This window comes from Lepidochelys kempii, chromosome 27 (assembly GCF_965140285.1).
Source record: "Lepidochelys kempii isolate rLepKem1 chromosome 27, rLepKem1.hap1, whole genome shotgun sequence".
Classification (NCBI taxonomy): Eukaryota; Metazoa; Chordata; order Testudines; family Cheloniidae; genus Lepidochelys; species Lepidochelys kempii.
The window spans coordinates 3,695,705-3,713,500 of record NC_136406.1 but is presented as its reverse complement, the minus strand read 5'-3'; the positions used below and the strand labels follow the sequence as shown (position 1 = coordinate 3,713,500).

General features: G+C 44.8%; 1 protein-coding gene across 2 annotated transcripts in view; it reads left to right on the top strand.

Annotated features, from left to right (window-relative positions):
- MYO1D (myosin ID) overlaps positions 1-17,796 on the top strand; it is a 352,821-nt gene that overhangs the window by 98,389 nt on the left and 236,636 nt on the right. For both annotated transcript variants that reach the window (XM_073326164.2, XM_078850736.1), the window contains exons 6-11: positions 627-722; positions 7,772-7,888; positions 11,284-11,487; positions 14,476-14,621; positions 14,707-14,821; positions 16,506-16,676. In XM_073326164.2, coding sequence (XP_073182265.2) covers positions 627-722; positions 7,772-7,888; positions 11,284-11,487; positions 14,476-14,621; positions 14,707-14,821; positions 16,506-16,676 — 849 coding nt within the window. The remainder of the gene's footprint in view (positions 1-626; positions 723-7,771; positions 7,889-11,283; positions 11,488-14,475; positions 14,622-14,706; positions 14,822-16,505; positions 16,677-17,796) is intronic.

The window sequence follows — 17,796 nt, the reverse complement described above, 5'->3', positions numbered from 1 at the left end:
AAGTGCCTTCAGTATTGTTTGTGGTAAGCTGATGCCTCTGTGTAGGCTCTTCTGGGGAAGAAGATGCCCCTCATCATACCTCTTTGTGAAGAAAATGATCAACATACCTGCCTTACTTTGTTCAGCACAGTTTCTGATATTTGCCACCATGGTGTATACGGCACTTTGTTTCCAACATGTGGCAATTTGAAGATGTTTCCTTTGGGGAAATTACATGTGTTTGGTCCTGTATGCTTGACTGAAAACATCTGTATGATGATGCCCCTGTGCAGAGGTTTTGACTTCTTTTCAAGATTGTTGCTTTAACAGCCTTAAAGGCAACCACCTGGAAGGTGTTTTTGGCTCTGTAATGGTGGAGACTGTGTATATGATAGCCACAATGCTTACACAGCCTTTCCCTGTGACTGGAAAATTCACTGCATGATGCTTACTGGCTTCAGGTGCCAAGGCTGTTTGCATATTAGTAATGGAAATAGAAAGTTGTGGTCATGCCTAACCATGCATGAGGAAGAAGGAATTTATTCAATGTAGCAATAAATGAGTAACTTATGATGTTACACCAACTATGAACATACTGGATGGTGTTTGTTTTTTGATTGATCGTTTTTTAAAATACTATTTGACAGCTTCTCCAGGGAGGTTCTGATCAGATACTACGCTCTCTACATCTTCAGAAAAATTTCTCTGCATACAACTATATCCGGGCCGGAGGGCAGTTAAAGGTGAGGATGCAGTCAATTAGTTTCAGGTAACTTGTTCTAAAGTTGTAAATGCATCTGGAAGTGGTATGTTGACTTTAGCTGTACATCCTTGCTCACAGTTATGGGAAGATATCGTAAGAGAAATGAAGAATTCCAGCCACAATCTAAAAGACTGGGCAACTACCAGGCTGTCACCCCCAGCTGCTGTGGTGGATTGCTGTGCCTTGTTGCTGCTTCCTCCCTGCAGCAGCTGCCAGTATGATGAGAGGGCAAACAGCCTGGGTGTGGAGTACAGGCAGGCAGTAAAGGGGCTCTAAGAATCAACCTCAACAGCTCATGGTCTAAGTGGCTTCATATAAATTGGTTTCGTGTAGGTATGTGGGACTTCGGTTATTGATAGCAGACCCCCAAACAAATTGGTTCCCGATGCAGGCACCATTATGACCTATTTTCTATCTCATGCCTTTCATGGAATCTCCTTTAGATCAGTGATACAATCCAGTCTTCTTCAAATGCACGTGTCCATTCCACTTCAGGTTTGTACATGCCCAATGCACTGTTGGAGATTTTTCCCTCAGCAGTACCCATTAGGGCCGTGCATGCACCATCTGCTGCTCTGTGCTGCTGCACTATGTTATAAAGGGTAGAGCCACACCCAGTCCCCTTCAGTTCCTTCTTACCGCCCGCGACAGTTCTTGGAGCATGCTATGGTGCCGCTGCTGCAAATTTTCTTCATTTTGCATTTGTATATAGTTGGTACTCGTTAATAGTTTTTGTTAGGATAATGTAGCATTAGGTTTCCTTTATTGGTGTACTTTTTTGGTACTCTTTGATTCCTGCTGTGTGGGTACTGGTACTTGGTGTTGGGGGTGTGCCTCGGTCCCCAGGCTTCAAGCCCTGTGATGCCTGCAAGAAACCAGTGCTGGTTAGTGACCTGCACTTCAAGTGCCTGAAGTGCCTAGGAGAAGCTCATGATAGAGATGGTGCCACATCTACAGGGACTTTAAACCCAGAACTAAAAAGGAAGGGAAGTCACACTAAAACACCTTCTGATGGAAGCAGTCCTGCACCCACACTCAGAGCTTCCCCATTCGGAGTGTGTACCAAGCATATCCGCTTCAGTTAAGAGTGCTCCTCCAGTTTTGGCAGACTCTTGATGCCAGTCTCTTTCTCCGGTACCGAGGAAGACACACCAGAAGATGGCATCGAAGGACTTGGTATCTGGGAGATCAAGGTCCCTGACACCAAAGTCCAGCAATTGTGCTGGGGAGGAGGATAGATTGTGTTAGTGGTGCGGTCTTCGTTGGCTTAGCAGTAGCAAGAGATGGTACCATTTGAAACATAGAATCATAGAATATCAGGGTTGGAAGGGACCCCAGAAGGTCATCTAGTCCAACCCCCTGCTCGAAGCAGGACCAATTCCCAGTTAAATCATCCCAGCCAGGGCTTTGTCAAGCCTGACCTTAAAAACCTCTAAGGAAGGAGATTCTACCACCTCCCTAGGTAACGCATTCCAGTGTTTCACCACCCTCTTAGTGAAAAAGTTTTTCCTAATATCCAATCTAAACCTTCCCCACTGCAACTTGAGACCATTACTCCTCTTTCTGTCATCTGCTACCATTGAGAACAGTCTAGAGCCATCCTCTTTGGAACCCCCTTTCAGGTAGTTGAAAGCAGCTATCAAATCCCCCCATTCTTCTCTTCTGCAGGCTAAACAATCCCAGCTCCCTCAGCCTCTCCTCATAACTCATGTGTTCCAGTCCCCTAATCATTTTTGTTGCCCTTCGCTGGACTCTCTCCAATTTATCCACATCCTTCTTGAAGTGTGGGGCCCAAAACTGGACACAGTACTCCAAATGAGGCCTCACCAATGTCGAATAGAGGGGAACGATCACGTCCCTCGATCTGCTCGCTATGCCCCTACTTATACATCCCAAAATGCCATTGGCCTTTTTGGCAACAAGGGCACACTGCTGACTCATATCCAGCTTCTCGTCCACTGTCACCCCTAGGTCCTTTTCCACAGAACTGCTGCCTAGCCATTCGGTCCCTAGTCTGTAGCTGTGCATTGGGTTCTTCCGTCCTAAGTGCAGGACCCTGCACTTATCCTTATTGAACCTCATCAGATTTCTTTTGGCCCAATCCTCCAATTTGTCTAGGTCCTTCTGTATCCTATCCCTCCCCTCCAGCGTATCTACCACTCCTCCCAGTTTAGTAGCCACATATGTTGTGGAATGCAACCTTTGGAGTCTCTCGATACTGTGGGCACTGTAGCACCTCCTTGTACACTGCTGTCGAGAGGCAAACTGCAGTGATCTCACTAATGCCCTTTTCTCCAGACTACTGACACCAATTCCTGGCACTGACAGGAGTAGCTCCTCTTTAGTTGGATGAATCCAGTTCATCCTCTGAGTTGGAAGTTGGCTTATACGTGTCACGGCTGTGTCACATAGTCACCACCCTGATACCCAGCAGAAGCTCTGTCTTGGCTGACCAGGAAGGAATTGAGCTCTGTACCATACCAGTGGCCATTTTGGAACTCTTGGAGGTTTCTACCTGCCTCAAAGTTGTCTCCACACCCTTCTTCTTCTTCTATATCTCCATGTAGAGGATCCTATTTCCCGCTTAGGACTTAAACCTGGTATTGACAAAGCTAATGGGTCCTTCCTTTGAACTGTTATCCACCTGCTCATTACTCCATGTCCCGATGAAGGTAGCCTTTTTGGTGGCAATCGCCTTGGGCAGGGGAGTGGGTTAATTGTGAGCCTTAGTGTCTGGTCCTCTGTATACAGTCTTCTACAAGGACAAATTATCCCTGTTCCTTCATCTGAAGTTTCTCACCAAAGTTGTCTCTCACTTCCACATCAATTAGGCAATATATTTGCCAACTTCCTTCCTGAAGCCTCATGCTCATAAGGATGAGGAAAGATATAATATGGCCAATGTAACTTTTCCAAACAATGTGTTTGCACTTGCTTGTGAGTCACCTGAAGAGGAATGGATGTGTGCAAACTGTTCCTAACCTGTTCTGTAACTGTTCTTTGTGAGGTGTTGCATGTGTCCATTTCTGGACCTACCCTCCTTCTCATTTCTTCTTACTAGACAGACTTTGATATAGAGGGGGAGAGTGGGAGGTGCAGCAATGTGAAGCACCAAATGACACATACGCCACTCTGATGGGTATGCTGAGGGAGAAATCTCCAATAACAGTGCCCCGGGTGTGCACTCACCTGAAGTGGAATGAACATGTGTACGTCTCAAAGACCAATTATGGAACCAGTTAATAACCCTTTCTTACAGCCTTTCTGTCTCACCAAAGGCTGTATGTCACTTACGTCTAACCTCAGTAACGTGGAGCAAACAGAGCTGGGCTCTATCTGAAACATTTGAACAAGTACCTGAAGGAGACACATCTTCACAGTCCCATTTTGTCATCCCAGAAATAATTCTCCTGTTTTGCCTGTAGTGGGCAGCTTTTTCAACTCTGATCCTTACCATTTAATCGGCAATGTACTCCAAAGGTCTTTTCCAGGATTATGGTAGTATCAGTATTGGCTTTAAAGAAGGAAATTCACTTCTTGGTCTTTATGGACAACTCTGTTCGGTGTGATGGGATCCCAGGAGTGCTGTCTGAGACTGCGGGACTGCTGTGCCCCCTTAACTCTCCAGCCTGCGCTGTCTCTCACAATGCTTTGCTAGTGACAAGCAGCAAGCCCCTCCAGGTGCTGTTATTCAGCACAACCCCATGTGGAGCCCCACACCCAGCTAGATTGCATGAATGCTCCCAGAGCCACTCATGAATCACACAGAGAAAGGCACCAGCCAAATCCTCCCAGCTGCGTACCTCAGGAATATATTGTCTTCCACTGCTCAAGATGCACTGCTCAATTTAATTATTGATTCACCTCTTCATCAGTGAAAAGTGAATATACACCCGCCTTTATAAATCTGACAAACACTCTTACCAAACACTTCAGGCAAACTCAAGGGTAAAGATAAACAGTAAAAGAAGTTTGACTACAAAAGAGAGATTTTAAGTGATTATAAGCGATGGGCAAAAAGTCAAAGTGGTTACCAAAATAAAATAATATATATAAGCATGGAATCTAAACTCTCAACCCTTTAAGACTGGGCAACATCTAGATCAGGGGTGGGCAAACTCGGCCCGGAGGCCACATCTGGTCGTGCAGACATTTTAATTCAGACCTTGAGCTCTTGCTGGGGAGTGGGGTCCGGGGCTTGCCCTGATCCAGCATTCCAGTCGGGGGCTTGCCCCGCTCCGGGCATGCTGTGGCTCTGCACAGCTCCCAGAAGCAGCGGCATGTGCCCCTTCCAGCTCCTATGCATAGTGTCAGCCAATGGGGCTCCGCAGCTTCCATTGGCTGGGAACTATGGCCAGTGGGAGCTGCAGGACGGTGTCTGTGGATGGGGCAGTGTGCCGAGCCACCTGGCTGTGCCTCGCATAGGAACTGGAGTGGGGACATGCCACTGCTTCCCAGAGCTGCTTGAGGTAAGCGCCGTCTGGAGCCTGCACCCCTGACCCCCTCCCCTGCCCTGATCTCCCTCCCGCCCTCCAAACCCATTGGTCCCAGCCTGGAGCACCCTCTTGTACCCCCAGCCGGAGCCCTCACCCCTCACCCCCCTCCACACTCCAACCCTCTGCCCCAGCCCAGAGTCTCCTCCTGCACCCTGAACTCCTCATTTCTGGGTCCACCCCAGAGCCCACACCCCCAGCCAGAGCCCTCAGCCCCTCCCGCACACCAGCCCCCAATTTCATGAGCATTCATGGCCCGCCATACAATTTCCATACCCAGATGTGGCCCTCGGGCCAAAAAAGTTTGCCCACGCTGATCTAGATGAAGCAGTTTTTCTCACCTCAGTGGATATTGCAATTCATAGTACACAGGTTTCACCCTTGAAACCTGGGCCAGTCCCCTCTGTTGGAGTCTTCAGAGTGTCCTTGTTGCTTGCAGGGTAGGAGGGGGAAGGAGAAAAGCCGTGCATGGGGCCCTTGTGTTGTGTTTTATACCGTTAATCCCATGTGCTTGGAGAACACAAGTCCAGGGCATGTCTGGTAGGTGTTGCTGAGTCACAAGGTGAAGCGATACCCTGGTGTGTGTCCTGTGAGTGGGTCATTGAATTGTAACTCCTCTGCTGGACAATGGCTGGTGATGTCTGTTCAGCACCCACCTGGGCATTGGTTACCTCCCGTGTCATTGTCTCTGGAGGGCTTGTATCTGGGTGCCTCCCAAACCCACAGCATATTTTAGTGAAAACCATACAATACATTCTCATAACTTCACATGCCTTAATATGGAGATGGGTGACAGGAGAGAGATCACTCGATCATTACCTGTTTGGTTCACTCACTCTGGGGCACCTGGCATTGGCCACTGTCGGTAGACAAGATACTGGGCTGGATGGACCTTTGGTCTGACCCAGTATGGCCATTCTTATGTTCTTATGTAATGATATATCTATTTAGATAGAACCGTGGGTTTCAGCAGATCATAACCTTCCCCCTGATACCTCACACAACCTGCTTTATATGCAATATCACAATGATATATAAATGAGGAATGTGGGGATTACAGAACACTCCCCCAAGATATAGAATGTCGTACAGGGGTCTGTCGAGAGAAAGCAAAAGCAAAGTGATTCATGTTTCTGCATGCTACTACACACCAAGGCAGACTAGTTTACCAGGCAGAAGTTAAATTAAGCAGTGTGTCTTCACTCATTGTTATTCACTTAGTTTGGATCAGTGATTGATCTCTCTGCATCTGGAAACCAAAAATCAAGTGCCCCATGGCCTCTCCAAATGTCAGGACTTGTAATTCAAGTAGATGAACGATTTCATATCAAGCAGGCCAAGATCTTTGTTATATGCTTTCCTACCATTCCACTGCTTCTTGGGACCATGCACAACCTGCACAGTGTGGCAATGATATCATTTATGCCTCTCTGGCTGAAGAGGCTATGGTTTTCAGGCTGATTAACTCCGTGTTGAATCTCCTGATCCTTCTGCATTGTATAGGAGGTCTGTTATGACAAAGATCAGTCATACATCTTTAGGACAAGACAGATTCAAAACGGTTACTCATATGAGGTGATTAACACCCTCATGAACCCAGAAAGAAGTCAATGACCAGAACTTATTCTATTAGCTGGTGCAGAATTCATGGTGTAAGGATGGAAAAACAGTTTTGAACAGTCTCAGGTTCCTCCAGGAGGGCCTTAATGTGGTTGTATAAAAACTTCCACGCTATAGGTCAAGTCTCCACATTATGATGTACACATTTCGTTCAGGAACATAAATTTCAGGGTAAATACTGACATCAAATGCTTCCTGTGTGTCACTGCCCCACAAGGTCATTGAACAAAACCTTGGGACCTCAGCATCAGCATCCAACAGTTCATATCGCTTTCTGGATAAGTGTTTTGCTGCTGTCAGCTAGTTTTGTAGCTCAAGTGATAGCAGACTATGGTCCAGTGCTGAAAGTTGAGATTAAACCCTGTCTCTGATGCTTGATGGGAGAATTGTACCTACCGTTTTTCTTTAAAAAGAAGAAAAAAACAGCTTTTTGTTGGTAACTTCCTGTCTTGAGAGTGTTTTTAGGTTGCAAAGTCAAGAAGTTGGAATCTAGGAGCCTACACAACTATAATTTGGCTCTCTTGTGCATATGCATTGTGATGGTCTTTAATTACGTGATCACATACTATTTCCATCTTCTTGCAGATTATAGGATTGATGTACAAAGGAGGCAGAATTAAATTTCATTGGTAACTGTAAAACTGGCATTTCTTAACTTTTGAGTGGTTGATTTTGCAATCTAAATAACTCTGAAGGGTTTTTTGGTATGTGATAAATAGAATAGATAGTGGCCGTGACCTACTGTTCTGGGCAACATTCACTTTTTTTTTAGTAACACGTCTGTGACATCTGTGGTGGTTGCATAATGGCTGCCACGTTATTTCCTTAAAGCTGTACCATGGTGATGCTTTATATTCAAGAATGTTTGTCTAGACCATGAAAGGTACTAACTTAAATAAATCTCTATTTTCCTTAGTGTTCCATCAATGATGGTGCCGAGTTCAAAGCAGTGGCAGATGCTATGAAAGTGATAGGCTTCAAACCAGAGGAGGTTCAAACTGTCTACAAAATTTTGGCGTCCATTCTTCACTTGGTGAGTTCCCTGCATGTGGGTTTGTGCAAGCTGTTCTTCCAGGATTGCAATGGCAGGGCAGCCAGGCTGTGTTACTTGTGTTACTTCAATAGTCGAGTTGTTCTATCAGATGCAGTTGGAAGTGCTGTTTGGTTGAAAAGTCAACACTATTCCTGCCTGCCAGTAGTGGGTCAAATTCCCCTGTGGGACCATTGTGATCATCTAGTCTGACCTTCTGTATAACACAAGACTTAGAATTTCCCCACAATAATTCAGACTAATAGCTCATCAATCTTCATGTCAGTTTTTCTGGTGATGTCATTAAACTGGAAACTGTATTCTAGGACGTTGTGGTGAGCTGTAGTGAAGATGGAAATGATAAATATAAATAATCTGTGGGTTCTGCGTAGTGTCTTTTAATTCCAACTCCTCTCTAGACCCCTGGCTTGTAACAGTCTTTGCCTGATTAAACTTTATTTGAATTAGTTTGTCATAACTTTGTTCCTTGAATCCTGCTAAATACTAAAGGCCAAATCCTTCTTTTGGTCACAGGCAAAGGTAAAGCCTCAGTTGAGGGGGTGGTCAAGAAGGGTCACATGCCCCTCTCCAGACACCCTAGGGCAGGGGTGCTCAAACTGGGGGTTGGGACCCCGCAGTGGGTCGCAAGGGTATTACATGCGGGGGTCGTGAGCTGTCAGCCTCCACCTCAAACCCCGCTTGCCTCCAGCATTTATAATGGTATTAAATATATTTAAAAGTGTTTTTAATTTATATGGGCAGTCACACTCAGAGGCGTGCTATGTGAAAGGGGTCACCAGTACAAAAGTTTAAGAACTACTGCCCTGGGGGAGGCACATTCAGCAGGGAACCACAGTGGCGAAAGGAGCAGAATGTGGGGCTGCCGGGTGGCCACATGCAGGCAGTTCCTCCAGCATGGCTGTACTGCCCCCAGTCCTGCCCCAGCCCTTCCACACAGCTTCGACTCCTAGGGTCTGTACAGCCTCAGTGGAGGACAGGTTTGGGGCCTGGGGGTGGTACTGAGACAGCCAGGCCAGAGGAGCTGCCGGTGTGGGGCCTCCTTCCTTGCGCTGCGAAGGACAGAGCCCCACTCCAGTTAATGTCGAGAGAGAGAACCGGGAACCCAGGGTAGAGCGGGGGGCCCAGGCTGGGGGCGGGGCAGGGAGAAGTTGGCGGGGGGAAGCCACATGCCCCCCATAGCTGGTGCCTCCCTTTGTGTCCCTTGCCTGAGTTGCCCATAAGGGGAGCATACAGTACAGAGGACAGTTTAGCCTGAATTTAGAAATGTGCTAATGGTGTTTCACTTGTTGATGAACTGAACAGCAAATCACTCCCTGGAAATGAAGTGCTTACTTCAGCTTTGCTGACAATATTCTCAGCAGAGTCACATAGAATCATAGAATATCAGGGTTGGAAGGGACCTCAGGAGGTCATCTAGTCCAACCCCCTGCTCAACTCCAACTAAATCATCCCAGCCAGGGCTTTGTCAAGCCTGACCTTGAAAATTTCTAAGGAAGGAGATTCCACCACTTCCGTAGGTAACCCATTCCAGTGCTTCACCAGCCTCCTAGTGAAAAAGTTTTTCCTAATATCCAATCTAAACCTCCCCCACTGCAACTTGAGACCATTACTCCTTGTTCTGTCAACTGCTACCACTGAGAATAGTCTAGATCCATCCTCTTTGGAACCCCCTTTCAGGTAGCTGAAAGCAGCTATCAAATCCCCCCCTCATTTTTCTCTTCTGCAGACTAAATAATTCCAGTTCCCTCAGCCTCTCCTCATAAGTCATGTACTCCAGCCCCCTAACCATTTTTGTTGCCCTTCGCTGGACTCTTTCCATGTTTTCCACATCCTCCTTTTAGTGTGGGGCCCAAAACTGGACACAGTACTCCAGATGAGGCCTCAGCAATGTCAAATAGAGGGGAATGATCACGTCCCTCGATCTGCTGGCAATGCCCCTGCTTATACAGACCAAAATGCCGTTAGCCTTCTTGGCAACAAGGGCACACTGTTGATGCATATCTAGCTTCTCATCAACTGTAATGCCTAGGTGTTTTTCTGCAGAATTGCTGCTTAGCCATTCGGTCCCTGGTCTGTAGCAGTGCATGGGATTCTTCCGTCGTAAGTGCAGGACTCTGCATTTGTCCTTGTTGAACCTCATCAGATTTCTTTTGGCCCAATCCTCTAATTTGTCTAGGTCCCTCTGTATCCTATCCCTACCCTCCAGCATAGCTACCACTCCTCCTACTTTAGTGTCATTTGCAAACTTGCTGAGGGTGTAGTCCACGCCATCCTCCAGATCATTAATGAAGATATTGAACAAAACCGGCCCCAGGACCGACCCTTGGGGCACGCTGCTTGATACTGGCTGCCAACTAGACATGGAGCCATTGATCACTACCCGTTGAGCCTGATGATCTAGTCAGCTTTCTATCCACCTTATAGTCCATTCATCCAGCCCATACTTCTTTAACTTGCTGACAAGAAAACTGTGGGAGACCATGTCAAAAGCTTTGCTAAAGTCAAGAAATAACACATCCACTGCTTTCCCCTCAGCCACAGAGCCAGTTATCTCGTCATAGAAGGCAATTAGGTTAGTCAGGCATGACTTGCCCTTGGTGAATCCATGCTGACTGTTCCTGATCACTTTCCTCTTCTCTAAGTGCTTCAGAATTGATCCCTCGAGGACCTGCTCCATGATTTTTCCAGGGACTGAGGTGAGGCTGACTGGCCTGTAGTTCCCAGGATCCTCCTCCTTCCCTTTTTTAAAGATGGGCACTACATTAGCCTTTTCCCAGTATTCTGGGACCCCCTCCGATCGCCATGAGTTTTCAAAGATAATGGCCAATGGCTCTGCAATCACATCCGCCAACTCCTTTAGCACCCTCAGATGAAGCGCATCTCGTCCCATGGACTTGTGCTCATCCAGCTTTTCTAAATAGCCCTGAACCACTTCTTTCTCCACGGAGGGTGGCTCATCTCCTCCCCACACTGTTCTGCCCAGTGCAGCAGTCTGGGAGCTGACCTTAGAATCATAGAGTATCAGGGTTGGAAGGGACCTCAGGAGGTCATCTAGTCCAACCCCCTGCTCAAAGCAGGACCAATCCCCAACTAAATCATCCCAGCCAGGGCTTTGTCAAGCCTGACCTTAAAAATATCTAAGGAAGGAGATTCCACCACCTCCCTAGGTAATCCATTCCAGTGTTTCACCACCCTCCTCATGAAAAAGTTTTTCCTAATATCCAACCTAAACCTCCCCTACCTCAACTTGAGACCATTACTCCTTATTCTGTCATCAGCTACCACTGAGAACAGTCTAGACCTTGTTCGTGAAGACAGAGGCAAAAAAAAAAGCATTGAGTACATTGAGCAATCTTGTCTTTCACTACTTGCTACAGGGGAATTTGAAGTTTTCAGTGGATGGTGACACTCCTGTGATTGAAAATGGCAAAGTTGTGTCGGTCATTGCAGACTTGCTGTCAACAAAGTCTGACATGGTGGAGAAGGCCCTGCTTTTTCGAACTGTAGCTACAGGCCGGGATGTCATTGACAAGCAGCACACAGAGCAAGAAGCCACCTATGGCAGAGATGCTTTTGCAAAGGTGAGTCTGAATTCTCTTTCTACAAGTCTGTGCTAGTTTGTCATGCAACAATTTCCAAAACCAGAATTTCCAATTTCCAGTTTTTGCTCTTTAATTTCACAAATGATAGGAGCCTATGGATGAATGAAAGTACAGTAATTCCTCGCTAAATGGTGTAGTTATGTTCCTGAAAAATGCGACTTTGGATTTGCTTAACATCGTTTCCCTTAATTTCCTCATAAGAATTAAAGTAAATAGGGCGGGATTAGGTTCCAGAGAATTTTTTTTCACCAAACAAAAGGCTATAATATATATATATATATATATATATATATATATATATACACACACACACACAGTATAAGTTTTAAACAAACAATTTAATACTGATACAAAGCAATGATGATTGTGAAGCTTGGTTGAGGTGGTGAAGTCAGAGGGTGGGATATTTCCCACGGAATGCCTTACTGCTAAATGATGAACTAGCAATTGTCTGAGCCCTCAAGGGTTAACTCATTGTTAATGTAACCTCACACTCTACAAGGCACCAGGAATGGAGGGAAGGGAGACCGCACAGACCGTGTGTGTGAGAGAGAGATGCGCATTGCTCCTTTAAGTACGCTGACCCCACTCTTAAGTACATTGCCTTTTTAAGTTAATCAGCAAGCTGAGATGGCAACTGCTGCCAGGAAGCTCCCTCTGTCCTGAGCCCTGTTGTGTGTCCCCCCTGCTCTATGGAAGATGGGGTAAGTGGGGTGCGGGGGACACCCTGACATTAGCCCCCTTCTTCCCACCCTCTCCCCGTGGCACAGCAAGCAGGAGGCTCTGGAGAGCAGCTCCAAGGCAGAGGGCAGGAGCAGCACAGGCGGGGGGTGGGGGGGAGGGAGAGGGACAGCTGAACTGATGGTAATTGATAGCCTGCTGGGTGGCTGCTGCACAGGGAACTTAGGGGAGCTGGGAACTATTAGTGGGGCTGCTGGTCTACCTTGGTTCCAAGCCCCCACCAGCTAGCTGCAACGGGCTGCTCTTCCTGCAAGCAGTGGACAAAGCAGGCAGCTGCCAAATGATGTTATAAAAGAGCACTGCACAACTTTCAACGAGCATGTTTCCTAATTGATCACCAACGTAACAACGTTAACCAGGACGACTTTAAGTGAGGAGTTACTGTATTGCAGAGTCTGAAGTCTGTGTAGCAAAAGTTACAGCAAAGAGTGCAGATGCTTAATGAAGTTGTTAGAGAAGGTCAAAGGTTTTGGGGGCTGTTAGTCTGGATGTTGCTTCTTCAATATGTATTTTTAGAATATTCACTTAATGAAAGACTTATTCTTCTAAATTAATGGGTTCAGCAGAGTTAAAATTTTATCTGTGAGCTAGGGCAACCCACAAAACAGTTTTGGCTGCAGGGTTTGCCAGGACGTTGGAAGTCTCTGCTCTGTTAGTTCATATCTTGATACAATGGAAATGCAATGAAATGAGATTGAGAGAACAGATTGACAGTTCTAGCTGCCTGCTTGCTGTCAAGAAGAGAGCAGTGGGTTGGCATGACATCCTTAAACACACATTAAAGATCATGACAAGTGCTACACCTTTGGTTGTTTGGCAACGACAGCAGCCTCATTTGGAAGGGTGATAGTGAGGGACTATTGGGAGGAATAGAATCATAGAATATCAGGGTTGGAAGGGACCCCAGAAGGTCATCTAGTCCAACCCCCTGCTCGAAGCAGGACCAATTCCCAGTTAAATCATCCCAGCCAGGGCTTTGTCAAGCCTGACCTTAAAAACCTCTAAGGAAGGAGATTCTACCACCTCCCTAGGTAACGCATTCCAGTGTTTCACCACCCTCTTAGTGAAAAAGTTTTTCCTAATATCCAATCTAAACCTCCCCCACTGCAACTTGAGACCATTACTCCTCGTTCTGTCATCTGCTACCATTGAGAACAGTGTAGAGCCATCCTCTTTGGAACCCCCTTTCAGGTAGTTGAAAGCAGCTATCAAATCCCCCCTCATTCTTCTCTTCTGCAGGCTAAACAGTCCCAGCTCCCTCAGCCTCTCCTCATAAGTCATGTGTTCCAGTCCCCTAATCATTTTTGTTGCCCTTCGCTGGACTCTCTCCAATTTATCCACATCCTTCTTGTAGTGTGGGGCCCAAAACTGGACACAGTACTCCAGATGAGGCCTCACCAATGTCGAATAAAGGGGAACGATCACGTCCCTTGATCTGCTCGCTATGCCCCTACTTATACATCCCAAAATGCCATTGGCCTTCTTGGCAACAAGGGCACACTGCTGACTCATATCCAGCTTCTCGTCCACTGTCACCCCTAGGTCCTTTTCCGCAGAACTGCTGCCTAGCCAAGGACACTTAACTACTCACATTTATTTTAATTGTGGGAAGGAGGAATGGAGGGAGTTAAATGGTGGTATTGGGTAAGGGCTCACATTTGGGCCTGTCACCTTGAATGTCATTTTAAGGTTGTAATACTTGCCGGAACTGCTTAGTACAGGTGTCACTAATTTGAATGTTTAGATTTTGAAGACAGAAAATGCTCTTGCTTGTGACTACTTCTTGAAAAGTGAACGATGATAATATTTCATCGTACTATATTTTGTGGTGTTAAGTGCTCAGTTCTGATGGGTGTGAGCACTGTATAAAAATCTTAATCCTGTATTCATCTGCTCACCTATATTTTCCATATTCATACAATTCTCTGATGTGGAGATAATTAGGTAGGAAGTAGGTAGCAGAATTGGTAGAGCTGTTTAAGATTCTGTTCTCATAAACGTATTTAGAAAGTAATACAGCAATGTTATATGGAAAGAAAAGGAGGTTTCTCAGATCAAGAAGTCTGTTTAATTTTAGCAGGAGTTTTACCAGTGAATATGGGTTTAATCTGAAAACCAGCTTGAACTAAACTACTACAGACACTAGTATAGAGACCTGACAGAAATACAGCTAAATCAGTTATGAGAGAGATCAGAAATTAAGCCCAATGTTTGTTCTCCTTGTAGGCTATATATGAGCGCCTTTTCTGTTGGATTGTCACACATATCAATGACATCATTGAGGTGAAGAACTATGACACCACAATCCATGGGAAAAACACAGTCATTGGAGTCCTGGATATCTATGGCTTTGAGATCTTCGACAACAACAGGTAAGCTGCATTGCTAGAGAAGGAGATGCTTCATCTTTCCTCAAATGAAAAACTAATAAATTCTTTCTCAACTTTATTTTTGCAGTTTTGAACAGTTCTGCATTAATTACTGCAATGAAAAGCTGCAGCAGCTTTTTATTCAGCTAGTTCTCAAGCAAGAACAGGAGGAGTACCAGCGAGAGGGGATTCCCTGGAATCATGTGAGTGAATTGGCAGTGGGGGTCTGGTTGAATCCAGTGTACCATTACAGGGCATGGTCCTGAAGTTGCTTCACATGTAGACTCCCATCAAAGTCAGTGTGAGCTCTGTATCCAGAGCAGATGCAGCATCAGGCTTGTTATCCATAAATCAGACTCTGGAAAAAGCAAATTGAAAATGTATGACACCCTTTCTATACCTTTTGTGGCCTCTTTCTGACTACCATTGTAAACTGGGTATATGTATTTTGTTTCGTTAAACAGGTGTTCAAGTAGAAAGATTTTTTTTTAAATTGATCCTTTCTAACTGTTAGGATTTTGATTAGAAGATGCTGGTTTGCATTGTATAGACATTACAATCCTAATCCTCTACTATAGAAAATCAGTGGCAAAACGCACTGATTTCATTGGTGAACAATCTGGCCTTATAATAGCATAAACCAGGCTTTATGATCCAGTTATGAAAATGTAATGGGGAAATCTGTTATAGGAATACATTTCAGGGGAAGAGCAGTTACACTTACTACCCACTTTCTTACATTGTTGGAAAGCATTTGGCCTTTGTGTGCCTTACAATATGACTGCAGCCTGCGAGTGTCCAGTAAAATTGCACAATGTCATGTATACCACTATCTTGCTGTCACAACTTCCACTGCCATAAGTGTGTGTGTGAATGTCTCACTAAGGTGACTGTTGAAAGGTAGTGTAGTTGATTATGGGATCAGTGCAGTGGTAATCTGAAACATGTGAAAGGAGACCCTTCTCTGCTGTGCCTCTTAGTGCTGAAAATGTTTCTGCTATAGCTACGCACTTCTTGACAAATAAAACTCTTCGGTGCTGTATAGGAATGAAAAGGGGCAACTATAGACATGCATATGGGTGTATCATGTAGATCATGTTAAAGCTGCCTAGCCACATAGACATCTGGTGAGCCTCTTCCACTAGAGTCTTTCATTTTTAGATTTGAATGTTGGCGATGAAAGTAATGTTTACAGAACTCCTGTGCCCGAAGAGGAAGAGCCAATACTGGGCCACATTCTCCTCTGTTATGTTTGTCTCCCTACTGGAATCAATGGGGTTTCCGCTGGGGTAACTGAACAAAGTGAAACTTACTTTTTAGTGCTAATGACTAGGGGTTTCTTGCTTGCTTTAGTAAAATCTAATTCTGATACAACAACTTTGCTTTTAGTCACTAGACTCCAAGTAAGGGATGAAGTTTGGACATGAGTACTAAACACCTGTTGCGAGTACACTTCTCTTACAGTAGGAAGTCTGAATATATGATTTGCAGTCCAGCATATTTTCAGATGGTCTGTCTGGGAAGCAGTAATTTTCATTACAATTTGTATGTATATTTTATTTCCACTATCTCAGTGGATTTCAAATTATGGTCTATGGAGTATCAGGTGACCACAAAATGGCATGCTTTGTAAAGCAAGCAGTGGGATATTTTGGGGACGTAGAGGCCTAGGAGAAAAAAATGCTCCAAGTGGTCTGTAGAATGAAACTGTTGAGCACTGCATCTTGAGCCTAGTACTTCTCAGTTTAGTTTCTTTATTACAGTTAATAATGCTGTATTGCATATCATTCTCCCTGTGTGGTTACTCGTGTGTGCATAGAGTTCATCTACTTCCTTCTCACTCGATAGTGAGAGAAGACCTGCAAATACCTGTTTTGTGTTCTGCAGATTGATTATTTCAACAACCAAATCATTGTGGATCTGGTGGAACAGCAGCACAAAGGGATCATTGCCATTCTGGATGATGCCTGCATGAATGTTGGAAAAGTCACTGATGAGATGTTCCTTGAAGCACTGAATAACAAACTGGGGAAGCATGCTCATTTCTCCAGCAGAAAGGTAACCTGTTCGTCCGTGTAATCAGAACCTACATCTCTCCACATGCAACTCACGCTGTATCATTCTAAGTGGGATAAGGAAAAGGACTCACACAGTGACTGGAATAGAGGAAGGCCCTTTTCTAGAATAGAACTTAAATGTCTGCCGCACATGGTATTTCTATACTTATGTGGCCAATCAAGTTCTCTAGCTTAGAATGAATGAATGAATGAATGAATGCTATAATGGTTTGTATCCAGAAGAGGGAGCTAAAGTATGATCAATGCTATAGATTTTATTTCAAGGGAAAAACGGGAAAGCATGAACTTGTCTTGACATATGATGTCATTTATAACCAATAAGTGCACGGTTCCAGTTCATGTGACTTTTCCCTACAAAACCAGCTTTAATATGCTGTGGCAGTGAAAATGGCTCACATTTCTGCTTTATTACAGCTATGTAATCTTCACCCTCAGTGGCTAAAAACATGCTCATTTAAATTGTATCCATAGTCCTCCAGATCCTTTGATTTGCTTTGTTTTTGGTATGACAACCAGTTAAAAGATTTTGTCACCTGGTAATATTTTAAAAATATGGGCACTGGCCTGATAAATTTGAGAACCACTCAGATTGAATAATCCAATAATGTCCTTTAATTTATTGATGTGTTTTCATTGAGAAATAGTATTTGAAATCTGTTCATTAGAATACTGTCTTCACCACTGCACAGCTTTGTATATAAGGTAGGAGTATCTCCGTAGCAGTCTTTAGCACATTTCTTAGACAAGTATATCTCCAGAGACTCTAAATTCAAACAGTAGAAAGAGCTGGATCTGGCTTGTTTTAGTGAAGAATGGAAATGGAAGTAAAATAAAAAGATTTTCATTCAGCTATGGCTTATTCTTAAGTACACTTCACTTGGAGTGTAACCTGTCAGCTAAACTGCCATATACAATTTTTTGGTAAACAACGAACAATATTTTCACTGTCAGCACTAAGCTGCGGGATTGCTGTGTAGTTAAGGTAGGGGCATATGTTATGAGTACTTCAAATCTTATGAGTAAATGGCAGTGAATTTACTCAGTATATTGAAGTGTTATGTCTGTCATGCATAATTGAGGCTAGTGAATTTGGATGCAAA